This window comes from Monodon monoceros, unplaced genomic scaffold, assembly GCF_005190385.1.
Source record: "Monodon monoceros isolate NGI ecotype Baffin Bay Population unplaced genomic scaffold, NGI_Narwhal_1 Super_Scaffold_17, whole genome shotgun sequence".
In the NCBI taxonomy this organism is placed as follows: domain Eukaryota; kingdom Metazoa; phylum Chordata; class Mammalia; order Artiodactyla; family Monodontidae; genus Monodon; species Monodon monoceros.
Genome location: NW_021703773.1, coordinates 1,097,009 through 1,121,560, shown reverse-complemented (window position 1 = coordinate 1,121,560; position 24,552 = coordinate 1,097,009). Strand labels below are relative to the sequence as shown.

Below are 24,552 nucleotides of genomic sequence, written 5' to 3'. Positions count from 1 at the left end.
CTGGTCAAAAAGAGAGGCAAACACTTGCGGATTTGTGACCAGGAATGCCAAGGCAGCTGAATCTGTTGTCAATGGCCAGCTTTGGGGTGAAGACAGGTGACTGCTAACTTGGGTGATGTCAAAATCAGACGTTAGAGAATGCCCTTTCCATACCATTTCAAATCCAAACTAAGTGAGCCATTTCTCTGCAAGTCGACTGGCTGATATATTGTGTGATTCATCATTAGGTCCCTTACTCTATAAAAGTTTCCCTTTCCCCCTAAATTCATCCCAGAAACTCTAGCAAAGGGGCCATTAGGATACACAGCCCATTGGTTATATGAGCTGAGCTGATAAAGGGGGAGATGGATCCTGGGCTCAGGACTCACAGGAATAACTGCTATTTGTGGAGAATTTTGTATGTTCCAGGCACTTTACAAATTTCTTTTCTAAACCTCAGAACCCAAAGGGTGACTTTAGAACTCCTGTTTCAGAGATGAAGCTGAAGCTCATACAGCTTAGCTTTTTTTTTTCTTTTAAGATTCCACACAGCTGGTTAATGAAGTAGCCAGGATCCAAACCCAAACCTGCTGGGCTTTCCCTCTACTATACCAAGCTACCTCATTACCAAATAATGCATTTTTACCACACAATAAATAGATCTTTTATGCTTCCTGGTGGCTTTCAGTCTGGGGCAGTAGTAGGACATCTACAGATTCCCTGAACAGGAAGGTAAAGAGGCAGAGCCAGTACTTCTGGAAACAGAATTATTAATGTCCACACTGCAGGCTGTATGGGCAGAATTAACACTGCAGAGAATGTAACCTGTGAGTGGAAAAGAAAGAGTGAGCAGTTCTCCTAAAATACAAGGAAGAAGATGGAGAGAGGAAAATAATAATGAGGAGATTACAACAATGGAAGGCAAAGGAGGGAAATCTAAGTAAGATGTATAGTGATAAATGGAATATTTATGAACGGAATATTTCCTGCCATATCAGTAAACAAAGGATGTCACAGTCACCTATGATTGCAAGCCCTGCAACGAGAGCCGGTGAGCCCGGAGGAAACTCAGGGCTGAAAAGAATACCTGCCATCTAGCAGCCAACGGACCGCAGCCACTCCCTGCGGTGAGCCCCGAGGAAACTCAGGATGTGAAAACAAAGGATACTGGCCCCAGATAGTTCAAGTGCATATCAAAGGAATGATTTCAGTGAGCCCAGACTCTTGCATCTTCCCATACATAGAAAAGCGCTAAATTCTTTAACTTGAGATATCTGGTTTTCTTTAATTAACAAGAATCCTTTGACGTTCCCGACTACCTGCCCTTCGTTGCAAAACTCCTATGTGTCCTGGCTCCCCCCTCGCCTCCTTGGAGCAGTTTCTCAGAGTTATCTGAAAAGCCGTGTCCAGGGCTGCAGTCCTTATTTTGCCCCAAATAAAACTTAACTCACAACTCTCACGTTGTGTATTTTTTTAAGTCAAAAATAGTTACTCCGGAGGACGGGAACACATAATTCAAACTGAAGTATTATTTAAAGATATAAATGTAGAAAACTTATGTTCTAAAACAGAAACCTGTGCAATGCAGTCTGGAACATGTTTTTGACAAAATGAAAGCAAAGAGGCCCCATGAAAACACATCCGAGCATCCCCCACAAATCACTTCTGGGTCTTCTCTGTGCACCAAATGCAGGAGTCCCAGGGTATATATATGTGAGATATGTGAGGACATAACCAATGTTTGGATGTGTGTGCGTGAAGAAAGCCGCCCCTGCAGAGGTGGCAATTGCAAAAACGTAGACCATAATTTTAAAAAATTAATTAATTTATTATTGGCTGCGCTGGTCTAGTTGCGGCGAGCGGGGGCTACTCTTCATTGTTGTGCGTGGGCTCCTCATTGCGGTGGCTTCTCTTGTGGTGGAGCACGGGCTCTAGGCGCGCAGCCTTCAGTAGTTGTGGATCGTGGGCTCTACAGCACAGGCTCACTAGCTGTGGCGCACGGGCTTAGTTGCTCCACCGCATGTGGGATCTTCCCAGACCAGGACTCGAACCTGTGTCCCCTGCATTGGCAGGTGGATTCTTTAACCACTGCGCCACCAGGGAAGTCCTGACCTTAATTTTTTAACCTAAAAACAGACCTCATGCCACATCAGCCATGACCTTACGCTAAAAGGATGGTCAATTCCAAAGCATTAGCTCAGAGAGGCAATTTCTGGTGCAAATGCGCCTGAGATATCTCAAGTGATCTGCCCGTGCCCCGGGTTCACTTTATCTCTGGCTGTCCCTGTGTCTTCCTCTTCTCGGTGTGAGGTTTGAGCCAACTGACACTTCTGCTTGTCGCTTAGCCTGCTGGTGATGCCAGAGTACAGAGTGACTCTCTGGTGCACCCTCCTGTGCCTTGATGGGGGTTTGGTGGGAGTGTGAGGTTCCGGCAGTGGGGAGGGGCAGCGGAGGGTCTGGGGCAACTGTAGGAGACCCACAATCTGCATGGGGAAGAGAAGAGTCACCACGGTCAGGGAGCGGTATTCAGCACAGTCCCACGGAGGTGGGCAGGTTGCAGCGCCTGGGGCTGGGGAGCATCCCAGACCAGGAAAGCTCGGCAGGCAGGTCTGGGTGCTGGCCTTATCGAGGCCACAGGAGGGCGAGAGCAGGCCAGAGGCTGGACGTCCTCTCCTTCAGCCTTAACCAGGCTCAGACCCTGGGACACTGAGTCTAATTGCAGAGCTGGGATGAGAATTCAGGCCTCCCCAACCCCATTTAGTGGTAAACAGTTTCTAAGTTATGTAAACCACTCTCCCTCGGAATATCAAGTGCTACTCTTGGCCATCATATCAGCAAACACTGGACAGTTTCTTCCTCTGAATATCAGTAGCCAACGAGGTAAGAGTAGAGAACTCAAGTCTGCCCCTCCTGGTAATATTAGGTTAATTCAGTCTGGTCACCTGTTTTCTAAGTCTTCCTCCAGTAGGGTTTCACTCTGTAGTTATATCCGGATAGGACTGTACTTATTTCCTCCGAAATAACTGTAGGCAGAGGGTGATGCTAGAATCTTATATGTCTTCATAATTACTAGTGGCTATAGGGTATTTTTCTATTTATTCCAGAACCTTAAGATTTCAGAGGTGGATGAAAATAATAATTACCTGGTTATCCCACCTTGTTTAGCTAGAAGTGAAAAACTGAAGTTCAGAGAGGTAGAGGGACCTATCCAAGGTCACACAGCTAATGGTGGGAAGAGATGGGAACGCAAGTTTTTCTTTTTAAAATTTTTATTTATTTTTGGCTGTGTTGGGTCTTCGTTGCTGCACGTGGGCTTTCTCTAGTCGCGTGAGCAGGGGCTACTCTTCGTTGTGGTGCGCGGGCTTCTCATTGTGGTGGCTTCTTTTGTTGCGGAGCATGGGCTCTAGGCCCACGGACTTCAGTAGTTGTGGCACGTGGGCTCAGTAGTTGTGGCGCACAGGCTTAGTTGCTCCGCAGCATGTGGGATCTTCCCCGACCAGGGCTCGAACCCGTGTCCCCTGCATTGGCAGGCGGATTCTTAGCCACCGCGCCACCAGGGAAGCCCGGTAACAGAAGTTTCTGACTTCCAGCCCTGTGTATGTCTGCAATTTTATAATGTCATGACTGCCGGACTACTGTTAGAAATGAAAGCTAAGAGACAGGTTCTCTTAGACAACTGACCATTGTCTCTCAGACAACAGAAACCACACGGAACATTTCAAGAAACACCTGACAATGATCAGTTTAAAAACTTTCTCATTAAAGCACACATACACCCATGCACACTCACACATATACGTGCACCCCACCCTCTTCTCTGGCTACATTTTACACTGTCCAGGTGTGTCTTGCGCAGACAACAACTTCACGAACAGACTGCTACAACCCTATGCGTCCTTTAAATGAATGCCGCCACAGGAACCAAGCCTGGAGTACCAGCAAACCCCATCCTCCTGCGTGATCCTGGTGGCCGCCCAGAGGCCGTCGCCCTGCTGGGCTGGCCCGGGAGCTACTGCATGAGATGCCTGACTGACTGAGCAAATCTGCATCCAGAGCCGAAGAGCCAGGGGGAGTTATCTCCCGCCTTCCCTTCCTCAGGAGGCTGGCGGGCTGTACGGCAACCAAAGGTACACAATGCACATCAGGGTCTGCAATTACATAAACGTCTATATTAGTTTCCTAGGGCTGCCTTAACAAATTACCATAAACTCAGTGGCTTAAGACAAAAGACATTTATTCTGTCATAGTTCTGGAGGCTACAAGTCTGGAATCGAGGTGTCCGCAGGGCCATGCTCCCCTCCAGGGCTCTGGGGAGTCTGCTCCATGCTGACCCCCCCGGCCCCCGGCGTCCCCTGGCTTGCGGCTTGTCACTTGGGGCCCTGCCTCTGTTGTCCCCTGGCTGCCATCCCCTCTGCGTGCGCACCTCAACTTCCCAACCCCTCTCTCCTTATAAGGACGCCGGTCGTTGGCTTTGGGGCCCGCCCTAATCTGGCCTGACCTCGTCTTAATTTGATCACATCCACAAAGACCCTGTTTCCAAATAAGGCCACGTTCACAGGTGCAGGGGGTTAGGACTTCAATGTCTCTTTGGGGGACTCGACCCACAGCACCTAGTGTCCACAAAGCTCACTCTTCTGCCCTTGTCTATCCAAGGCACGCATGTGGCTTCACCCTCCTCGGCGAGGTCCTGGGTAGAGCCCTGCCCCGCTCCCCAGAGCCAGCGAACCCCTCACACAGGGCCCCTCACCTCCTGCCATCGTCCGGAGTATTTCTGTACATGTGAAGGCTCTCGTCCTACACCTTCAAACTCCTCATTCAGTTCACAACACCCGCAACTTGTGTTCCCTGTGTGTCTTACACCCTGGCCCACACATGCACCACAAGTGAGGTGTGCAGGGCCGTGGGCTCAGCCACCAGTGCAGGCTCTTTCGCCAGTCCCTGACGCCACCGAGGAACTTCATAGGAACAGGACCCCAAGACCTTCCGAGATGAGGCAGAGAGGGAGTGCCAAGGCCATGGAGGACTTCTGGTTTTGAGGTGCCCCTTAATTCCTAAAAGGTTCCAATTTCTTCTTCGTTTATTCCATACATCACTAGGGTTGTAGCCTTCATGTTGGGAGCTGCAGAGATGGGGGTTCTTCTCCCTTTACTGCTGGGGTGCGTACAATGCAGAGGTGATTCCCTCTTAGCGTTAATTAAACTCCAGCATTTGTGCAAAAGACAGGTCGCCATGGGACCCCCAAGGGTCCTTTCACTTGATCGGGATCGGCTCGCTGCAGGGCGATGTGGCTTCATACACAAGTGTCCATCTCCACGGTGTCTGTCCAGAGGACGGCCAGCTGGCAGCTGCAGGATGACATGATGAGGCTGTCACTCAAACAGGCCCTGGTAGTCGGGCGGCTGTTCCTGCTGACCGCAGGGGTACAGAAGGAGCTCCTTCCCCAGGGAGGTGATGGGTTCCTCCTGTGAAGCAGAGGGTACAGGTCAGGCTGTGCCCAGTGACAGCAGCACAGGTATTAGGCGGCTCCTGAGTCTTATTTATAAGACAGTTTAATAGGAAGCCCTGCCCTCCCTACCCCGCCAGAGCACATAACTTCTGGTCTCCCCTTGGTGTTCACAAAGCTTTCTTGGCTTAGGCAGCCTTGAAAGAGATTTTTCTTGCCCGCAAACTGCCACGTGGTCTCCCTCCCTCCTGGGCTTGTGCTCTAACTTAAGAGTGTTCTCATGATGGAAAAGAATATATTAAAAAAAAAAAGAATGTATATATATATGTATAACTGAATCACTTTGCAGTACGGCAGTAATTACCACCACATTGTAAATCAACTATACTTCAAAAAAAAAAAGGAGTGTTCTCAGATGTGATCAGAGTGCACAGATTTTGTAGCATCTCCTGCATGCTCTGCCCCAGTGGGTTCTCCCTGAGCATTTGAGGAGGAACTAGGTTCAGTGATAAAGGAAATGCCATTGACAATCCTGATTTTCAGGAGGGGTCATCAAAGGCTAATCCCCCACTGCTTGTGTCAGTCATTTTTCTTGGAATTGCCTTTCACTGTCAGAGCTGCTGCAGGACCCCTATCACGAGCCAGTGAAGTCTGCGCATCGCTTCACCTTGTGGTACTCCACCAAGTCAGCCAGGCTGGCGTGCTGCAGCTGGTCTGCACCCAGGAAGCTGTACGAGTCCGTGGAGGCATCTATGAGGAAGTGCTTGCAGCCGTCCTTGGACAGATAGGACAGGACGTAGCCCTTGATCCTCTCGCTGACCCGGATCAGAAAGCTGCCTGGCACGCACGTGCTCAGAAGCTCATTCGCTCTCTGTACGGTGAGAATTCCTGTGGGAAAGAAGAGGTGTTTCAGCCAAATCATTTCCAAAACTCCCCTCTGTTAAACGCAGCTGCGTGGATAAAGCTAATAAAAATCTGAGCAAGTTTAAGTCCAGTTTGAACTTCTTAGGAATACGGTATAGTATCATTCGTCATCTGGTATTTGGTGACTGGGCCGGGGTAGGTTACATAAGCAAATGGATAGTATAAACAAGAGCTGAAACGTTTACCCCTCAGAACACATTTCCACTCGCACACCCACTGACAACAGCACAGGCGTCAGGTGGCTTCTGAGTGTCGTCGGACCCTTGACGGTCATCCTGGGAGGGTGAGCTCTCCCCAGTTGACTGATGGGGACTCTGTGGCCTGGGAATGATCCTGCTTGATCTGGAACGGTAGTTCTCACCCAGGGCAATGTCTGGAAATGTCTTGAGACATTTTTGGTTGTCCTGGGTGGGGGGCTACTTTCCTCCAGTTCGTTGAGGCGGGGATGATGCTAAGCCTCCCACCGTGAACAGAACAGCCTCACTACAAAGAGTGATCCGGCCCCAAATGCCGTCAGTGCTGAAGGTGGACATCCTGGTCAGGTGTCAACAAGTTAGTGACAGAACCAGGATGGGCCCAGGCCTACCCAGTGCCCTCTGCTGTGGCTACTCCTAAATGATGCTTCATTTACAGGAATGAAGGTAGATACATAGGTATATGCATGTACATGGGTATATATATGCTTATCTATTAATATTTATGTCTTCACATACATTCAAAAGAGTGAAACCCTTCATATATATACACATGAGTTTTATACACCTATGTATACATGTGTATAGTTTGGATGCCTCATGAATTCATACTGATTCAGACCGGCCTTTCCCCCAATGAGTCCACACTCATGACGTCTGACTCGTATTCCCGGTTCCCCTTCTCACGCCTAGTGTAATTCTTCAGATGAACCAGCAATGTGATGAGACAGCCAGAAAGCGCACAGACACGTCTTGGCAGGGTGGTGAGGGCGGTGAGCGACTCTGACCTCTGACCTGGGGAGCAGCGTTCTCTGTGCCCTTTCCAGCGTCAGCAGATGGGACCCCCTGCCTTCTCCCATGCTGGTCCTCAGTATCGTTATCAGGAAAACCCAGAAAACCTCCTGGTGGAAAGGCAATGGATTATCACAGCCCTTTAGTCTAACATGACTAAAGGTGGTAAAGTTAATTGAGAATTAAACCTAATTATCCAGGGTGAAGCCTAAACTAAAACTGCTTCTATGTTCTCTTTTGTAAGCAGACGTTTAATAAAGGGAGGACTGGAAATCCGCTGTTCTCCCCCCGCCGAGACCAGCTGACCGGCCCGCCTCCTGCCCCGTCCCCCCCTGCAGGGCCCGCACCTGCACGTCCCGGTGCGTGAGGCTCAGCCCCAGGGCGACGCCAGGACGGGGGTGGGAGTCGGGGCGCTGGACAGGAAATGAGCCTGCTGCCTCTCCTCTGGCCCCAGCTCTGCTGTGTCCCTGCCCCACGGGGCACCTTCTCTGTCCTCTCCAGTCACCTTCCTGCCCTTCCCCAGTGAGACTGAGCCACTGGACACGGCAGGCACCGTGACCGTGAGGATCCCCTGGGTCAGCTGCTGGGTGTCCGCATCAGGTGCCCAAGTGACGCCCAGGTGAGCTCCCCCAGCTACGACCGCTTCTGTCTGCCTGTTGTACCTTCTGCACACACCGGTCCCACGGAGGGCAACCGGAGGCTGAACCAAGGCCACAGGTGACCAGCCTGCCCGGGGCCTGCAGGGGACCAAGGTTTGAAGACTGGGTCTGTCTCTGAAACCAGGGGTATTTTTCACTGACTTCAGAATCGAGCTGAGGGGCTCATTCTGAAAAGATTTCTCTCCCCTCCCCGACTTACTGACAGGCTGACTCTGAGATTCCAGATTACTTCAACAGATGGGACAGATGTTATAATGTATAATGTCTGGATTTTATCAAGATGGATTTGGATTCCTAAAATGAAAGCTATTCTGGAAAATTATAACCAGAATAAGGCAAATTCCTCCTAAAATCAGGTCATATATTAGCTGTAAATCAAACCATCCGAGAGCCTCCCAGTCTGTAACTATTCCTCATTACACACAAGTCCTGGTGCTGTCTCACCTCCAGAGACACCAGAACTTGGTCCTAATGGGGCCTCCTTCCACTCGGTGGTACCCACGGCAGGTGCAGAAGGTGAATGCTACGGGGACTAGGCTGTGTTCTTTTTGCTTTACAACAGGGTCACCACGCCTGAAGGGCATGCTCTCTTGGTGCACCTGTGATACAGGTCGATGGACAGTTTCTCACGATTCCATCGAGGGCAGCGGGTGCCTTCAGGGAGGCCTGACTGAAGTCACTGTCAAGCTCCCCCGTAAAGGGGGCTCTTGAATGCAATGCCGAAGTCCGGCATCAGATATTAATCACCACGGACTCGTGTCCCGCGCACGACTCTTAAGAAATTAATTCTAGAGCAGTGAGTGGCCTTCCTCCAGTCCCTGAGGCTGTGACACCTCCAGGCCACCTCCCTCCCACCAGCTCTCCTCACACAAGAACCAAACCTGTCTGAGAGCATAGAAGGATCTCCGCACTAGTGGAAACGGATACATAAATGCTTCCTTCTGCTTCACCAGTTTTTTGAAATGAACCAGCTCTTCACCCAGCGGTCTATTTTGGAGCCGAATCCAGGCCGGGTGGGGCAGAACGGCGGTGGCCCGGGGGACAGCAGAGGGCATTGTGCCAGGGGAAGGGGCTAAGCTCCCGAGAGCCTGGACCCCCGGCTTGGAGGGGAGCAGAGAGAAAGGTCCCACTTGTCCCGGTCGTCTGCGTGACGCCCGGCGCCCTCAAGAACAGTCCTATTCAACAGAACTTTCTGTGACGATGGAAATGTTGTCTGTGCCGGTCATGTGTGGCTACTGAGCACCTGACATGTTACTGAGGGACTCAAGTGTTAATTTTAATTAATTTTGATGTAAAGAGCCAGGCATGGCTAGTGGCTCCATATCGGAGAGCACAGCCCTAAACCCCTGTGAGTGTAGGTTTAGCGCTCCAGGCCAGGCCCAGGAAAACTGTTTTTGCACAGGAGACGATAAATGGACCCCAGGAGACCTGAAACAACTCAGAAACCCCCGCAGGACCCTCACTGGAAAGCCAAGTGACAGCGACTCCCCTACAGAAGGAGGGCAGGTAAATGGGATGCCCTTTGCCGGCCCTTCCTCCGTATTCTCCAAGATTCAGCCCAACAGCATGAAGCGTTCTCATCTCTCCCTGAGCAATTTGAGGCTCAGGGTCCACCAGGCCCGGCGAGCACTCACTCAGCCTCTCCAAGGGCTCACCTGGCCCGACCTCCACCTGGGCAAGCGCCGTCCACAGCTCTGAGGGGACCACGGCACATTCTGCTTTGTGTCTCCCTGCTCCACCGCGTGAGCAACGAGCGGGCAGCTACCACTCCTTATTTATTTTCACAGCCTCAGCACCTGCCACTCAGGATGCCCAGAAAAGGTCTAACGAATAATTTTGTCTTACTTCTTTCTCTAGGACACTTCTAGCAACCACTACCTCTGGTCTGAGAACTGTTACCATGGGGACAAGGGGTGCACTCATGTTTCTCCAAGGCACCGCTAGGTCTAGCTCTGCTGATACATGTACATCTGTGTGACCTGCTTCCAGTGTCTGGAAAAGCTGTGTTTAATAACCAGATGAAAGATAACCCAATAACAACAGCACTGAGGGTTCTTTGTGTCTGCCTGGCACTTCTCCAGGTGTGCCTTCCCTCATTTAATCCTCACGGTGGCCTGAGGAAGAGGCACTGTCACTGCCCTTCAAGGACAAAGGGGAAGGCCCGTGTTGCAGAGTTCCTGACATGCGTAAGGTCTCTCGGGTGGGCCCGGAGTGCTGGCTGGACCAGGTGCCTGACCCGAGGCCAGGACCACACACACCCATCCAGAACACCTGTCCCCGGCGGGCACGTCGGTTCTTCCAGGCAGAGCCCTGCAGACTGCGAGTGTACACGTTATCCCCGGGGAGTCTTAAGCTTGGGAGAGAGCTCCTTCCTACTTTACACTCTCTGACCCTGCAGTATGTAAAGGAAGCACGTTCAGAGAGGCTCTGGGTCCTGCCCTGGTCCTCTGTGTAGAAGGAATGCTGACATTCACCCTTGACGTCTCAGGCACCTTAGGGATGAGGAAAAACGGTCAGAGCTCTTAAAGTATTATTCATAAAGTTTCCTTAATAATTCAAAGGTTAAAATTACATCGTTTGTTCTCACTTCATCACCGTGGCTAACACTTACTAACCAGCCTGAGTACGCATCACACACGGTTCTAAGGACTTTATGTATTGTACCTTGTTCAGACCAGCCCTGGGAGGCAGGTAACGTCGTTATCTGCATCAGACTGATGAGAGTCAAGTGCAGGAGTCGTGCGACTTGCTGAGGCCACACAGCCGGTTGGTGGGGGACCGGGAGCTGAGCGCAGGCGGCCAGGCCCCAGAGTTGCGCTTGTCGCCAGCGTGCTCGCCTACCCACACCGGCTCAAGAAGCAGCGTCTAGCCTGCTCTGGCTGTGGCAGCAGAAGTCCAGGACACAAGGCACGTGACAAAGAAAGTCTGACAACAAAAGCGTGGACTTAAAGCTACTTCTCTAAAGAGTAGAATGCCCCTTTCCAGAAACGCATCCCAAGTAAACCCCCAAGCAGAGCCACTCCCCTTGGTGGGACCCACTCACTGCCCTCTCTCTTGCCTCTGAGGTCCCTCCAAGACCACAGTGGAAACCGCAAGCCCAGAGCCGAGGGCGTCAGTGATGGGAAGTGTGAGGCTCCGAGTGCAGGCAGGCCCTGACCCCGGTGGCCAGCAGCGTCAGGGTGAGGACCCAATTGCATCATTTGAAAAACTCAAGGAAGAGAGGGTTTGTGGTTAATGGACTGTTCTCAGCATTATTGGAATAACATACTAAGCCCTGGGTAATTTATGAGAAAAGCCAGGGTCTCCCAGAAAAACAGCAATGTGTAGTATTCGCTGCAGAAAAGACAGCTCTTCTCAAATCTGAATAAATACTGTAGCTTTCACCTCTTTATGTTTCATCTTCAGGTATTTCAGAAATCTGAACTAACACTACACAGGCACATAGGAGAACCGCAGAGAATAATTTGGACAAAGTGCTTGGATGCCTCATTGTAGATGAAGCTTTGATGCTGAACGGAAGTGACTCCCAGGGCTCGTGGCTCAGGCCCTGCTGGTCCCTCCCAAGGTCAGGGCTTCCCCGTGCCCTCCCCTGCAGAGGCTGGAGATAGGTGGGCCCCAAGCCACACATTTACAACTGGCCTCCCGTTTACATTTCAGCGGGCAGGAAAAAGTGGGCCTCAGGCCAGACTAGTCTTCTGTTTGCATTTCCTGAGACAGGAGAATGATGGGTTCTAGGTTAGACATTTAAAATCAGCCTCCTGTTTGCTCTCCGCAATGGAAGTGACAACAGAAACAGTGTAAATGGCCCGACTGTCTCCTGTGGATGCCTGAAGATAACAGCCGTGGCAGGAACAGAGAGGGGCTAAACTTTGTTTGGGTAAAGGATCAAGAGGTCACATATGTCCCACCCTTGGGGCAAGGGAGATGCTGCACATGTGCAGAAAGCCTCCTTGGGGGTCAAAAAGGAGGGGGCACTACCCCATAATGGGTGATGCTAAGGCCGTCCCATAGGCCTCTGGGCTGGAATCCATCTTGGAAAAAAGTTGCGCACACACGTGTTAGGGAGGGCCCTAGGGCAGGGCAGGTGCGGAGAAAGAAAGCAGATAATTGGTCAGAGGTGAACAGAGATCCAGAAGAACTGCCCTGTATAAGTGACTTCACCGCCTCTTTACTGCACTCCTCATCAGGGAGGACGCCCACACCCGTTCTCTCTGGGTGTGCATCTCTGCCTTGTTTCTGTCTTAACTAAACAAACTGTTTCCCTGTGTGCTCTCCCACTTGCTGTGCTGTGTCTCTAATAATAAACTTTGTACCTGTTTTTACAGTTTTTGCCTCTGTGAGAAATGCATTTTTCACTGCGGGCAAGAGCCAGGGGTGTGGTGGCTTGGATTCCTGGTTTTCATCCAGGCTCCCCAGGTTCAGTTTCTGGGCAGGGAACTAAGATCTCGCTTCACGCCACCACTCCCTGCTGCCTCTGCGAGATCACTGCCATGCACAGGCACCGACGTCCTCTTGCTTCCGACCACAGCCTCTTCCACTCCATGAGGTAGCCGAATCATAGATGTAAGTGAGGCAGGGTGAATACATTTGGGTGACTTTGAAAAGTCACACAAGTCAGTAATTTGTGCTTAAGACAGAAGCTTGAAAAATCCCTTTGTGAGAGATGAGTAGAATTTTGATGGCCCCCCAATTAAGAAATCTCCACTCCTCAGCAAAATAGCTGAAGGACAGATTATCGCTTATGGATGCCAGTTTCCAGGTTAATTAAGGTTTTATCCTGAAAGAAATCTAGGGAGGCTTCTGTGAGACTTTCTCAATGCAACCCATCCAGGTATATACACTCAGCCCTGGAGGACTGTGCTGATGGAGCCTGGATGGCACACTGCAGGTATAATGGAGAAGAACAAACCTGACTCCATATTGGACCTATTCCTTTAGCTCTAACCTTTGAGCTCTGTGGCCTGTGCTTAGTCATACAGGCTCTGCACCTTTGTAAAAAAGAATGCTGCCTATATCCTGAAATATACAGGGTAGCCCATTCTCAAGGCCTGACCTTTAAAGGTACAATGCTTTCCATTCATATAGAGATAAAAAGTTGCAGAACAGAGAATAACCTTTGTCTTGTTGTGACCTGACCTATGTGAACGTCGTGACCTATGTGGACAGCTGCAAGAACAAAGGATTCTGACACCAAGAAGCACACCACCTCCCCTTTTAGTGTAAAAGAAGCCTGAATTCTAGCTCGGGTAAGATGGTTCTTTGGGACACTAGTCCACCATCTTCTCAGTCTGCTGGCTTTCTGAATAAAGTTACTCTTCTCTGCCCCAACACCTCATCTCTCAATGTATCGGCCTGTCATGCCCTGAGCAGTATGAGCTTGGACTCGGTAACACTGGGAAGACAAAGACACAGGACTCCTCCTGGACAATCATCTCTAGGGAACTTAAGTTCCAGAGAATAACTGCCTCCACAGAAATGGACAGGATTTACTCCCAATGGAGGATGAAAATTTGGAGGGTGTAGCAAATATGGAAAGAATCAAAATAGTTGCAGTATGAACTGTGTTGGTAGCCCATGGATGTTAAAAGGATTTGCTTTTTAAGTAGCTTAAAATGTAAAGTTTTAAAAAAATGTAAAGCATTTGGAGGGCACGTTTGATCATATGCCATGACAGCAAAGACATCCACAAGAAATAAATCAGGTGGAAATATTTCATCAACAGTCTAAGCATTTCCAATTTTGGATAGGAAGCATAAATTACATTTCAGAGGAATAATGATCAGCTGTTGAAGCATAAAGCAAGCATGTGAATTATCTAACAACAGAAGTAATTAGAAATTTCCTAGATCAGAAATCTGTTTATACATTTACTTCTATCTTTTTCCCACCTTCCCACTCCTAGTTCCTGCTGGTTCCTAAGCTCCTGACACTGTTGCGTATTTAACAGGAGTAGGAAAATGGACGGAATGAAGAAATGGGTCTGTGGGTTTCTGGATGGACCTTCAAACTTCAGTTTTATTTATTCCTTGGCCCTTTTCTCCAAGAAGTGGTACGATTAATTACATATCTACCCACATTGAAGACTCACAGCAGGAAACAGAATGAGTGAAATGACTTTGCTCAGAGGGGTGTTAAGTTTGGCCAGGAAGGCTCCCCAACACTTATCACCAACTGCGCAAACGGTCCAGACCAAAAGGCGCTCTAATAGGGTGGCCACACACAAGAATGAAATGGATAAAAACAAGGATCATATTTGAGGGTCAAGACAGTCCTGAACTCAACACAAGCATGTGAGGAGATAAGCAGTGAGGAATAGAGAAGAAAACAATCCCTCTTAAGGAAACAAAACCAAATAGACTTAACAATTACACTAAGAAAATTATAAATCTAGAAAAGAGAAGACACTGCTTCAGTGACCCTAGGACTCACTGCCATCTCACCACATCCTCCCTCCTAACCCCACGCTCAACCCTAACTGCTTGTTATGCTGAACTTTCCACACAGCTTTATCCCGTTTGTGGGGTGGCTGTCCGTTGGTCCTTCCAAATTACTGTCACCTTCTGGGGTGACCTCCTGGGCTCTAGGCTTTTAAAGGACAGGCCCTAAGTAAATACTTGAGGAAACAGCGTAGGACGGTTTTGGCAGTAATTAAGATCTATTTTGTTGAAGTGCTGCCTCTTCCTCGTATGTGATGCTGCTACTCAAGACAATACTTTGTGGTGGGGTGAGGGTGATGAGGAACAGAAAGGCAGGGAGGACAGGAGGTGCGAACTTCCAATAGGAAGCTGATCGGTTCTGCTTACAACAGAAACACTGCACCAGGCCCTAAGCACTTCACGCATGTCAGCTGACTTACTTAGAAAACAATGCTGTGGTGTAGATACTATACCCATTTACAGAGGAGAAAACACAACTGAAACCCAGTGATCCATCTTGGAGCCTGGTACTAAGCCTGCACCATACTACCTTTCCGAGCTAGGAGCTAAGAAAACTCTGTGCTGCTTTGGGGCATTAAATTTTTTAAAATCAGTTTGAGATATCATTTACGTACAATAAAATTCACCAATTTTAAGTGTGCTGTAGATCAATTCTGACAAACGCATACAGTTGGGTAACTACTGCCACAATCATAATAAGACTGCACGTCTGTTACTCCAAACCCTGTGGCTTTGGAACATTTGTATGTCAAATAACTGCTTCTTGGAATCCCACCTGGAAGTGAGCAAAACAGTGTCCAGACAAAAGCGTGCTTTTCCCTTATTCTCAGAGGTAGGGATGGGGCAAGACATAACTGAATGAGGTCTCTCTGACACTCCCATTTCACCACTGACTGTGAAACTGAGTGACCTCGTTCATTTATCAGAGAAGCAAATCTCTGTGGTATTACTCTTCACTGATTTAAACTTCACAGGTTAATAAAAAGCACCACATAGGTGTTCTCACTTGTCCTAGTGCAGACACACTGCGGCTTTGAAGTCAAATAGATCTGGGTGTGAATGCTGCCTCTGCCACCACAGGTGAGGAAAGAACCTACCATCTTATTTCCTGGGTTCTTCTTCTATGGAGTGGGAATGAAAGTTACCTTCTTCAAGAGCACAGTGCAATGCTTGGCCCATGTTAGCCCTCGAAATATTATAGCTCCAACAGAATACTCTGACAGTAGAATTAATAAGAGGTCAACAGTGTTACTGGACTCAAGATCAATATATAAAAACATAACTTCTTTACACCACCAACAACCAATATATAATTTTAAAAATCTCTTTCAAAATAGAAACAAAAAATATAAGTACATACAACTAAAGTCTGGTTTGCTTTCTTTAAAGTGCATGTCATGTATGGGGAATTTATTTAATGATTTAAAAAGAAATATAAGGAGACATTTACCATGTTCATGGGCGGAAAGATATGATAACATAAAGATGGCAATTGCCTCTCCAAATTAATCTACAAGTTCAATGCAATTCCATTAAAAATCCCAACGAGAGTTTTAAAACTTGACATTACAAATCAGTGGAGAAAGAAAGGACTATTTAAGGAATGATGTTGGGACAACTGGCCACTCGTATGAAAAAGGATAAATCAAGCCTCTATACCACATATCATATATAAAAATAAATTACAGGGTGGAGTCAAGATGGAGGTGTGGGAAGACGCAGACTTTGCGTCTGCCCACAACTAGGGTACCTGCCCCAATGCCCAAGGAGACGAGAGGAACCCCCAAGCGAACCGGTACGATGTGGAGGGACTGAGAGGGCAAGAGAAATGGAGGCTGGACAGGACCGGTGCCCCTGAGGGGTGACTGAGAGGGGGCAGGGGTTCCCACACCTAGGGGGACCCTCAGGGGCTCAGATCGGGGGGATGCGAGCCCAGCGTTTCCCCTGCCCAGTTAGCCGGGGAAGTCTGCCTGGCTCTCAGGCCAGGTCCTACGCCTTCAGAGGTCCCCCCCAGGCTGGGGTGGTGCTGGGGACATAGAAGGGAGGCGGGGAGAGAACAGGAGAGGCAGGCGGGAGGGGCCCTCCAGGACCAGAGGAGTGGGAGAGGATCACAGGGCGTTTGCTCTGCCCACTGGGGCCTGGGGAGCCTGCTAAGCTCCCAAGCCGATCTCCCACCCTCTAAAGCCCACTCCAGACCACGTGGGTCCTGGGGACATAGGAGGGAGGCTGGGGAGATCAGGAGAGGCAGGTGGGAGGGGCCCTCCAGGATGCGAGGAGCAGGAGAGGAGGGTGTTTGCCCCCCTACTCAAGCCCAGGAGGCCTGCTAGGCTCCCAGGTGGGGTCCCCCGCCCACTGAAAGCAGGGGTGGGGGGCATTCCTGGGTCCCTTATGTTCCATTGAGCCTAAGCCCAACCCGCCCCCCCACCCCCCACCTTTTCCAGCCCTGTGGGTCCTGAGCATAGGCCCCGCCCACTGCCCAAACCTCACCCTTGCTTAGGCACCACCCTCCACAACCAAGGCCTTTTCCACCTTTTTTTTTTCCTCCTCCTCTTTTCTCTTTTTCACTATTGTGGTTCTGTTTTACCTTTTGGTTGTTGTTTCATCTATATTTTAATTTTTATATTTTTTTCTAACAGCTGTTAGTTTCCTAGTCTAATTTTATTTTTTACGTTTTTTTTTTTTTTTTTTTGCCACCCAGTGCGGCTTTCGGGATCTTGGTTCATGAGCTGGGGGTTGGGTGGAAGCTCCTGGGGTGGGAGCTCCGAGTCCGAACCACTGGACTAACAGAGAACCTCAGACCCCAGGGAATATTCATCGGAGTGAGGTCTTCCAGAGATCCTCATCTTAGCACCAAGACCCAACTCTACCAAACAGCCTACAAAATGCAGCGTTGGAAGCCTCAGGTCAAACAACCAGTAAGACAGGAACACAATCCCAGTCATAAAACAAAGGGGAAAAAAATGAGATGCAAAAAAATATGTCACAGATGAAGGAGCAAGGTAAAAACCTACAAGACCAAAAAAATGAAGAGGAAATAGGCAATCTACCTGAAAAAGAATTCAGAGTAATGATAATAAAGATGATCCAGAATCTCGGAAATAGAATGGAGGCATGGACTGAGAAAATACAAGAAATGTTTAACAAAGATCTAGAAGAACTAAAGAACAAACAAACAGAGATGAGCAATACAATAAGTGAAATGAAAAATACACTAGAAGGAATCAATAACAGAATTACTGAGGCAGAAGAACAAATAAGTGAGCTGGAAGACAAAATGGTGGAAATATCTGCTGAGGCGAAGAATAAAGAAAAAAGAATGAAAAGAATTGAAAACAATCTCAGAGACCTCTGGGACAACACTAAATGCACTACAGGGGTCAAATTACAGGGGTCCCAGAAGAAGAAGAGAAAAAGAAAGGGTCTGAGAAAATATTTGAAGAGATTATAGTTGAAAACTTCCCTAACATGGGAAAGGAAATAGTCACCCAAGTCCAGGAAGCACAGAGAGTCCCATATAGGATAAACCCTAGATAACACACACCAAGACACATATTAATCAAACTAACAAAAATTAAATTCAAAGAAAAAATATTAAAAGCAGCAAGGGAAAAACAAAAAATAACATTTAAAGGAATCCCTATAAGGTTATTAGCTGATATTTCAGTAGAAACTCTGCAGGCCGGAAGGCAGTGGCAGGATATACCTAAAATGATGAAAGAGAAAAACCTACAACCAAGATTACTCTACCTGGCAAGGATCTCATTCAGATTCGATGGAGAAATCAAAAGCTTTTCAGACAAGCAAAAGCTAAGAGAATTCAGCACCACCAAACTAACAACAAATACTAAAGAAAGTTCTCTAGGCGGGAAACACAAGAGAAGAAAAAGACCCACAAAACCAAACCCAAAACAATTAAGAAAATGGTAATAGGAACATACATATCGATAATAACCTTGAATGTAAATGGACTAAATGCCCCAACCAAAAGACACAGACTGGCTGAATGGATACAAAAACAAGCCCATATATATGCTGTCTACAAGAGACCCACTTCAGACCTAGGGACACATACAGACTGAAAGTGAAGGGATGGAAAAAGATAATCCATGCAAATGAAAATCAAAAGAAAGCTGAAGTAGCAATACTCGTATCAGATAAAATAGTCTTGAAAATAAAGACTGTTACAAGACATAAGGAAGGACACTACATAATGATCAAGGGATTAATCCAAGAAGAAGATATAACAACTATAAATGTTTATGTACTCAACTTAGGAGCACCTCAATACATAAGGCAAATGCTAACAACCATGAAAGGGGAAATCAACAGTAACACAATAATAGTAGGGGACTTTAACACCCCACTTACACCAATGGACAGATCCTCCAAACAGAAAATAAATAAGGAAACAGAAGCTTTAATGACACAATAGACCAGATAGATTTAATTGATATTTATAGAACATTCCACCCAAAAGTGGCAGAATATACTTTCTTCTCAAGTGCACACGGACCATTCTCCAGGATAGATCACATCCTGGGTCACAAATCAAGCCTCAGTAAATTTAAGAAAATTGAAATCATATCAAGCATCTTTTCTGACCACAGTGCCTATGAGATTGGAAATCAATTACAGGGAAAAAACGGTAAAAACCACAAATACATGGAGGCTAAACACTGCACTACTAAATAACCAAGAGATCACTGAAGAAATCGAACAAATAAAAAAATACATAGGGCTTCCCTGGTGGCACAGTGGTTGAGAGTCTGCCTGCTAATGCAGGGGACACAGGTTCAAGCCCTGGTCTGGGAAGATCCCACATGCCGTGGAGCACCTAGGCCTGTGAGCCACAACTACTGAGCCTGCACGTCTGGAGCCTGTGCTCTGCAACAAGACAGGCCATGACAGTGAGAGGCCCGAGCACCACAATGAAGAGTGGCCCCCGCTTGCCGCAACTGGAGAAAGCCCTCACACAGAAATGAAGACCCAATGCAGCCAAAATAAATAAATTAATTAATAATTTTTAAAAAAGAGTAGCTATTATCATCATTGAAGGAAAGTAAAAACTTAAAAAAAAAATACATAGAAACAAATGACAACAAAAACACAATGACCCAAAACCTATGGGACGCAACAAAAACAGTTCTAAGAGAGAAGTTATATCAATTCAATCTCACCTCAAGAAACAAGAAAAATCTCAAATAAACAATCTAACCCTACACCTAAAGCAACTACAGAAAGAAGAACAAAGAAAACCCAAAGTCGGTAGAAGGAAAGAAATCATAAAGATCAGAGCAGAAATAAATGAAATAGAAATGAAGAAAACAATAGCAAAGATCAATAAAACTAAAAGCTGATTCTTTGAGAAGATAAACAAGATTGATAAACCCTTAGCCAGACTCATCAAGAAAAAAAGGGAGAGGACTGAAATCAATAAAATTGGAAATGAAAAGGGAGAAATCACAACTGATACCACAGAAATAAAAAGGATTATAAGAGACTACTACAAACAACTATATGCCAATAAAATGGACAAACATGAAGAAATGGACAAATTCTTGGAAAGGTACAATTTTCCAAGATGGAACAAGGAAGAATTAGAAAATATAAACAGACCTATTCCAAGTAATGAGATTGAAGCTGTAATTAAAAATCTTCCAACAAACAAAATTCCAGGACCAGATGGTTTCACAGGCAAATTCTATCAAACACTTAGAGAAGAGCTAACAATGATCCTTCTCAAACTCTTCCAAAAATTTCCAGAGGGAGAAACACTCCCAAATACATTCTATGAAGCCATCATCACCCTGATACCAAAACCAGAAAAAGACATCACAAAAAAAGAAAATTATAGACCAATATCACTGATGAACATAGAAGCAAAAATCCTGAACAAAATAGTAGCAAACAGAATCCAACAACATATTAAAAGGATCATACACCATGATCAAGTGGGATTTATCCCAGGGATGCAAGGATTCTGCAATATATGCAAATCAATCAATGTGATACACCATATCAACAAGTTAAGGAATAAAAACCATATGATCATTTCAATAGATACAGAAAAAGCTTTTGACAAAATTCAACACCCATTTATGATAAAAACTCTACAGAAAATGGGCATAGAGGGAACCTATTTCAACATAATAAAAGCCATATATGACAAACCCACAGCAAACATCATACTCAATAGTGAAAAACTGAAAGCATTTCCACTAAGATCAGGAACAAGAGAAGGATGTTCGCTCTCGCCATTCTTATTCAACATAGTTTTGGAAGTCCTAGCCATGACAATCAGAGAAGAAAAAGAAATAAAAGGAATCCAAATTGGAAAAGAAGAAGTAAAACTCTCACCGTTTGCCGATGACATGATACTATACATAGAAAGTACTAAAGATGCAACCAGAAAACTACTAGAACTAATCAATGAATTTGGTAAGGTTTCAGGATACAAAGTTAATGCACAGAAATCTCTGGCATTCCTATACACTAACAACAAAACATCAGAAAGAGAAATTATGGAAACAATCCCATTTACCATCATAACAAAGACAAGAAAATACCTAGAAGTAAACCTAACTAAGGAGACAAAAGACTGTACTCGGAAAACTATAAAACACTGATGAAAGAAATCAAAGATGACATAAACAGATGGAGAAATACACCATGTTCTTGGATTGGAAGAATCGATATTGTGAAAATTATTATACTACCCAAAGCAATCCCTATCAAACTACCAATGGCATTCTTCATACAATTAGAACAAAAAATTTTACAATTCGTAGGGAAACACAAAAGACCCCACATAGCCAAAGCAACCTTGAGAAAGAAAAATGGAGCTGGAGGAATCAGGCTCCCTGACTTCAAACTATACTACAAAGCTACAGTAATCAAGACAGTATGGTACTGGCACAAAAACAGAAATATAGATCAATGGTATAGGATAGAAAGCCCAGAGATAAACCCATGCACCTAATTTACGACAAAGGAGGCAAGAATATACAATGGAGAAAATACAGCCTCTTCAATAAGTGGTGTCGGGAAAACTGGACAGCTACATGTAAAAGAATGAAATTAGAACACTCCCTAACATGATACACAAAAATAAACTCTAAATGGATTAAAGACTTAAATGTAAGGCCAGACACTATCAAACTCTTAGAGGAAAACATAGGAAAAACACTCTTTGACATAAACCACAGCAAGATCTTTTTTGACCCACCTCCTAGAGAAATGGAAATAAAAACAAAATTAAACAAATAGGACCTAATGAAACTTAAAAGCTTTTGCACAGCAAAGGAAACCATAATCAAGATGAAAAGACAACCCTCAGAATGGGAGAAAAATTTGCAAATTAAACAATGGACAAAGGATTAATCTCCAGAATATATAAACAGCTCATGGAGCTCAATATCAAAAAAACAAACAATTCAATTAAAAAATGGGCAGAAGACCTAAATAGACATTTCACCAAAGAAGACATACAGATGGCCAAGAGGCACATGAAAAGACACTCAACATCACTAATTATTAGAGAAATGCAAATCAAAAGTACAAAGAGGTATCACCTCACACCGGTCAGAATGGCCATCATCAGGGCTTCCCTGGTGGGGCAGTGGTTGAGAGTCCGCCTGCCGATGCAGGGGACACAGGTTCATGCCCCGGTCTGGGAGGATCCCACATGCCATGGAGCAGCTGGGCCCGTGAGCCATGGCTGCTAAGCCTGCGCGTCCGGAGCCTGTGCTCCGCAACGGGAGGGGCCACAACAGTGACAGGCCCGCGTACAGAAAAAAAAAAAAAAAAAAAGTTAAAAAATCTACAAACAATAAATGCTAGAGAGGGTGTGGAGAAAAGGGAACCCTCTTGCACTGTTGGTGGGAAGGTAAATTGATACAGCCACTATGGAGAACAGTATGGAGGTTCCTTAAAAAACTAAAAATAGAACTACCATATGACCCAGCAATCCCACTACTGGACATATACCCTGAGAAAACCATCATTCAAAAAGAGACATGCACCACAATGTTCATTGCAGCACTATTTACAATAGCCAGGACATGGAAGCAACCTAAATGTCCATCGACAGATGAATGGATAAAGAAGATGTAGCACATATATACAATGGAATAGTACTCAGCCATAAAAAGAAATGAAATTGAGTTATTTGTAATGAGGTGGATGGACCTAGAGTCTGTCCTACAGAGTGAAGTAAGTCGGAAAGAGAAAAACAAATACCGTATGCTAACACATATATATGGACTCTAAAAAAAAAAATGGTTCTGAAGAAACTAGGGGCAGGACAGGAATAAAGGCTCAGATGTAGAGAATGGACTTGAGGACATAGGGAGGGGGAAGGGTAAGCTGTGACAAAGTGAGAGAGTGGCATGGACATATATACACTACCAAATGTAAAATAGATAGCTAGTGGGAAGCAGCAGCATAGCACAGGGAGATCAGCTCGTGCTTTGTGACCACATAGAGGGGTGGGATAGGGAGAGTGGGAGGGAGACACAAGAGGGAGGGGATATGGGTATATATGTATAAGTATAGCTGATTCACTTTGTTACACAGCAGCAACTAACAACAACATAAAGCAATTATACTCCAATAAAGATGTTAAAAAAATAGTACATTAAAAAATATCATGGTGAATAATATTTGATTTTTTTAACCAATAAAGAAGTCAATATAAGGCTTTTCATGGAAATTAATGTAAGAATTGGAAAAATAAATTCTTTATAAACTAATTTAAAAAAGGCTAACTGGACAACAAATCAATGCTAATTGAATTAAGGTGGTTCCACCGCAGGCTGTTAGATTAACAAAGAAGTCTGGCAATACCACGTATGTCAAGTATATAGGAAGAAAAACTCTCAGGTATAGCTGGTGGGAGTATAACTTTGTATAATCACTTTGGAAGGCATTTGGCAATATTTAATATAATTAAAGATGCACATACCCTACCTCCCAGCATTTCCACTTCTAGATGTATACCCTGAAGAAATTATCATGAATGTCTACAATGAGACATGTTCAGGGTGTATACCACATCATTTTCTGCAATAGCAATAAAATGTACCAAATGTAGGAGAAGGGATGAATGAATAATGATATGTGTGTGTAATAAAATATATATCATCGTTAAACACAAATAAAGCATTATGTGTTTTATAGTGTGTGTATTATAAATATTTAAATAACATATATCATATAACACTGCACTACAGGTAAAATGAATGAGCCAGTCTACATTTATAAACAAAGAAAAACCCAGATAACATAATGTTGAGAGAAAACACACGTTGCAGAAGAATGTCTATAACATGATACCCATGTAAACGTTAAACACAATATTCTGTTTTATAGAAACGTACATATACCCATGTTTTATATTTTTAAAATATATTTTATAGAAACACACAGGTATGCATATATATAATAAGAGTATAAAAATATGGATGGAAAGGACAGCTTCAGAAGAGTGGCTCACCCATTGGGAAGGAGAGAATGAAACAGAATCAAAAAGGGAATAAAAAAGGTTCTTAATTCTCTCTGTCAGGATTTATTTCTTAATAAAAGCAGATGTGAAGTAAATATGGTTTTTAACATTCACTGTATCTGGAGAGTAGCTATAACATGTTTCATCACTGGCACTAGATATATTTCCCTCTGTACTGTTCTTGTTTAAAATATTTCATAATTAGAAAAATCATGTTTAGGGACTTCCCTCGTGGTCCAGTGGTTAAGAATCTGCCTGCCAATGCAGGGGACATGGGTTTGATCCCTGGTCCGGGAAGACCCCACATGCCACAGGGCAACTAAGCCCATGTGCCACAACTACTGAGTCTGCACTCTAGAGCCGTGAGCAGCAACTACTGAGCCCATGAGCCACAACTACTGAAGCCTGCGTGCCTAGAGCCCGTGCTCCACAACAAGACAAGCTGCTGCAATGAGAAGCCCGTGCACCGCAACAGAGTAGCCCAAAAAAAGAAAGAAAGAAAGAAAGAAAAGAAAAATCATGTTTAAACGAGGAGAGAAAATCCTCCATAATGTGGGTGGGCCTCATCTAATCAGTTAAAAGCCTTCACAGGACAAAGACTGACCTTCCCTGAGCAAGAAAG

General features: G+C 45.7%; 1 protein-coding gene across 5 annotated transcripts in view; it reads right to left on the bottom strand.

Annotated features, from left to right (window-relative positions):
• Positions 1 to 3,568: 3,568 nt before the first annotated feature.
• Positions 3,569 to 24,552, bottom strand: part of SH2D4A (SH2 domain containing 4A) — a 74,172-nt gene continuing 53,188 nt past the window's right edge. For all 5 annotated transcript variants that reach the window (XM_029226596.1, XM_029226594.1, XM_029226598.1 and 2 more), the window contains 2 exons: positions 6,090 to 6,310; positions 3,569 to 5,441 (listed from right to left, as the gene is read on the bottom strand). In XM_029226596.1, coding sequence (XP_029082429.1) covers positions 5,349 to 5,441; positions 6,090 to 6,310 — 314 coding nt within the window. In that variant the 3' untranslated portion in view covers positions 3,569 to 5,348. The remainder of the gene's footprint in view (positions 5,442 to 6,089; positions 6,311 to 24,552) is intronic.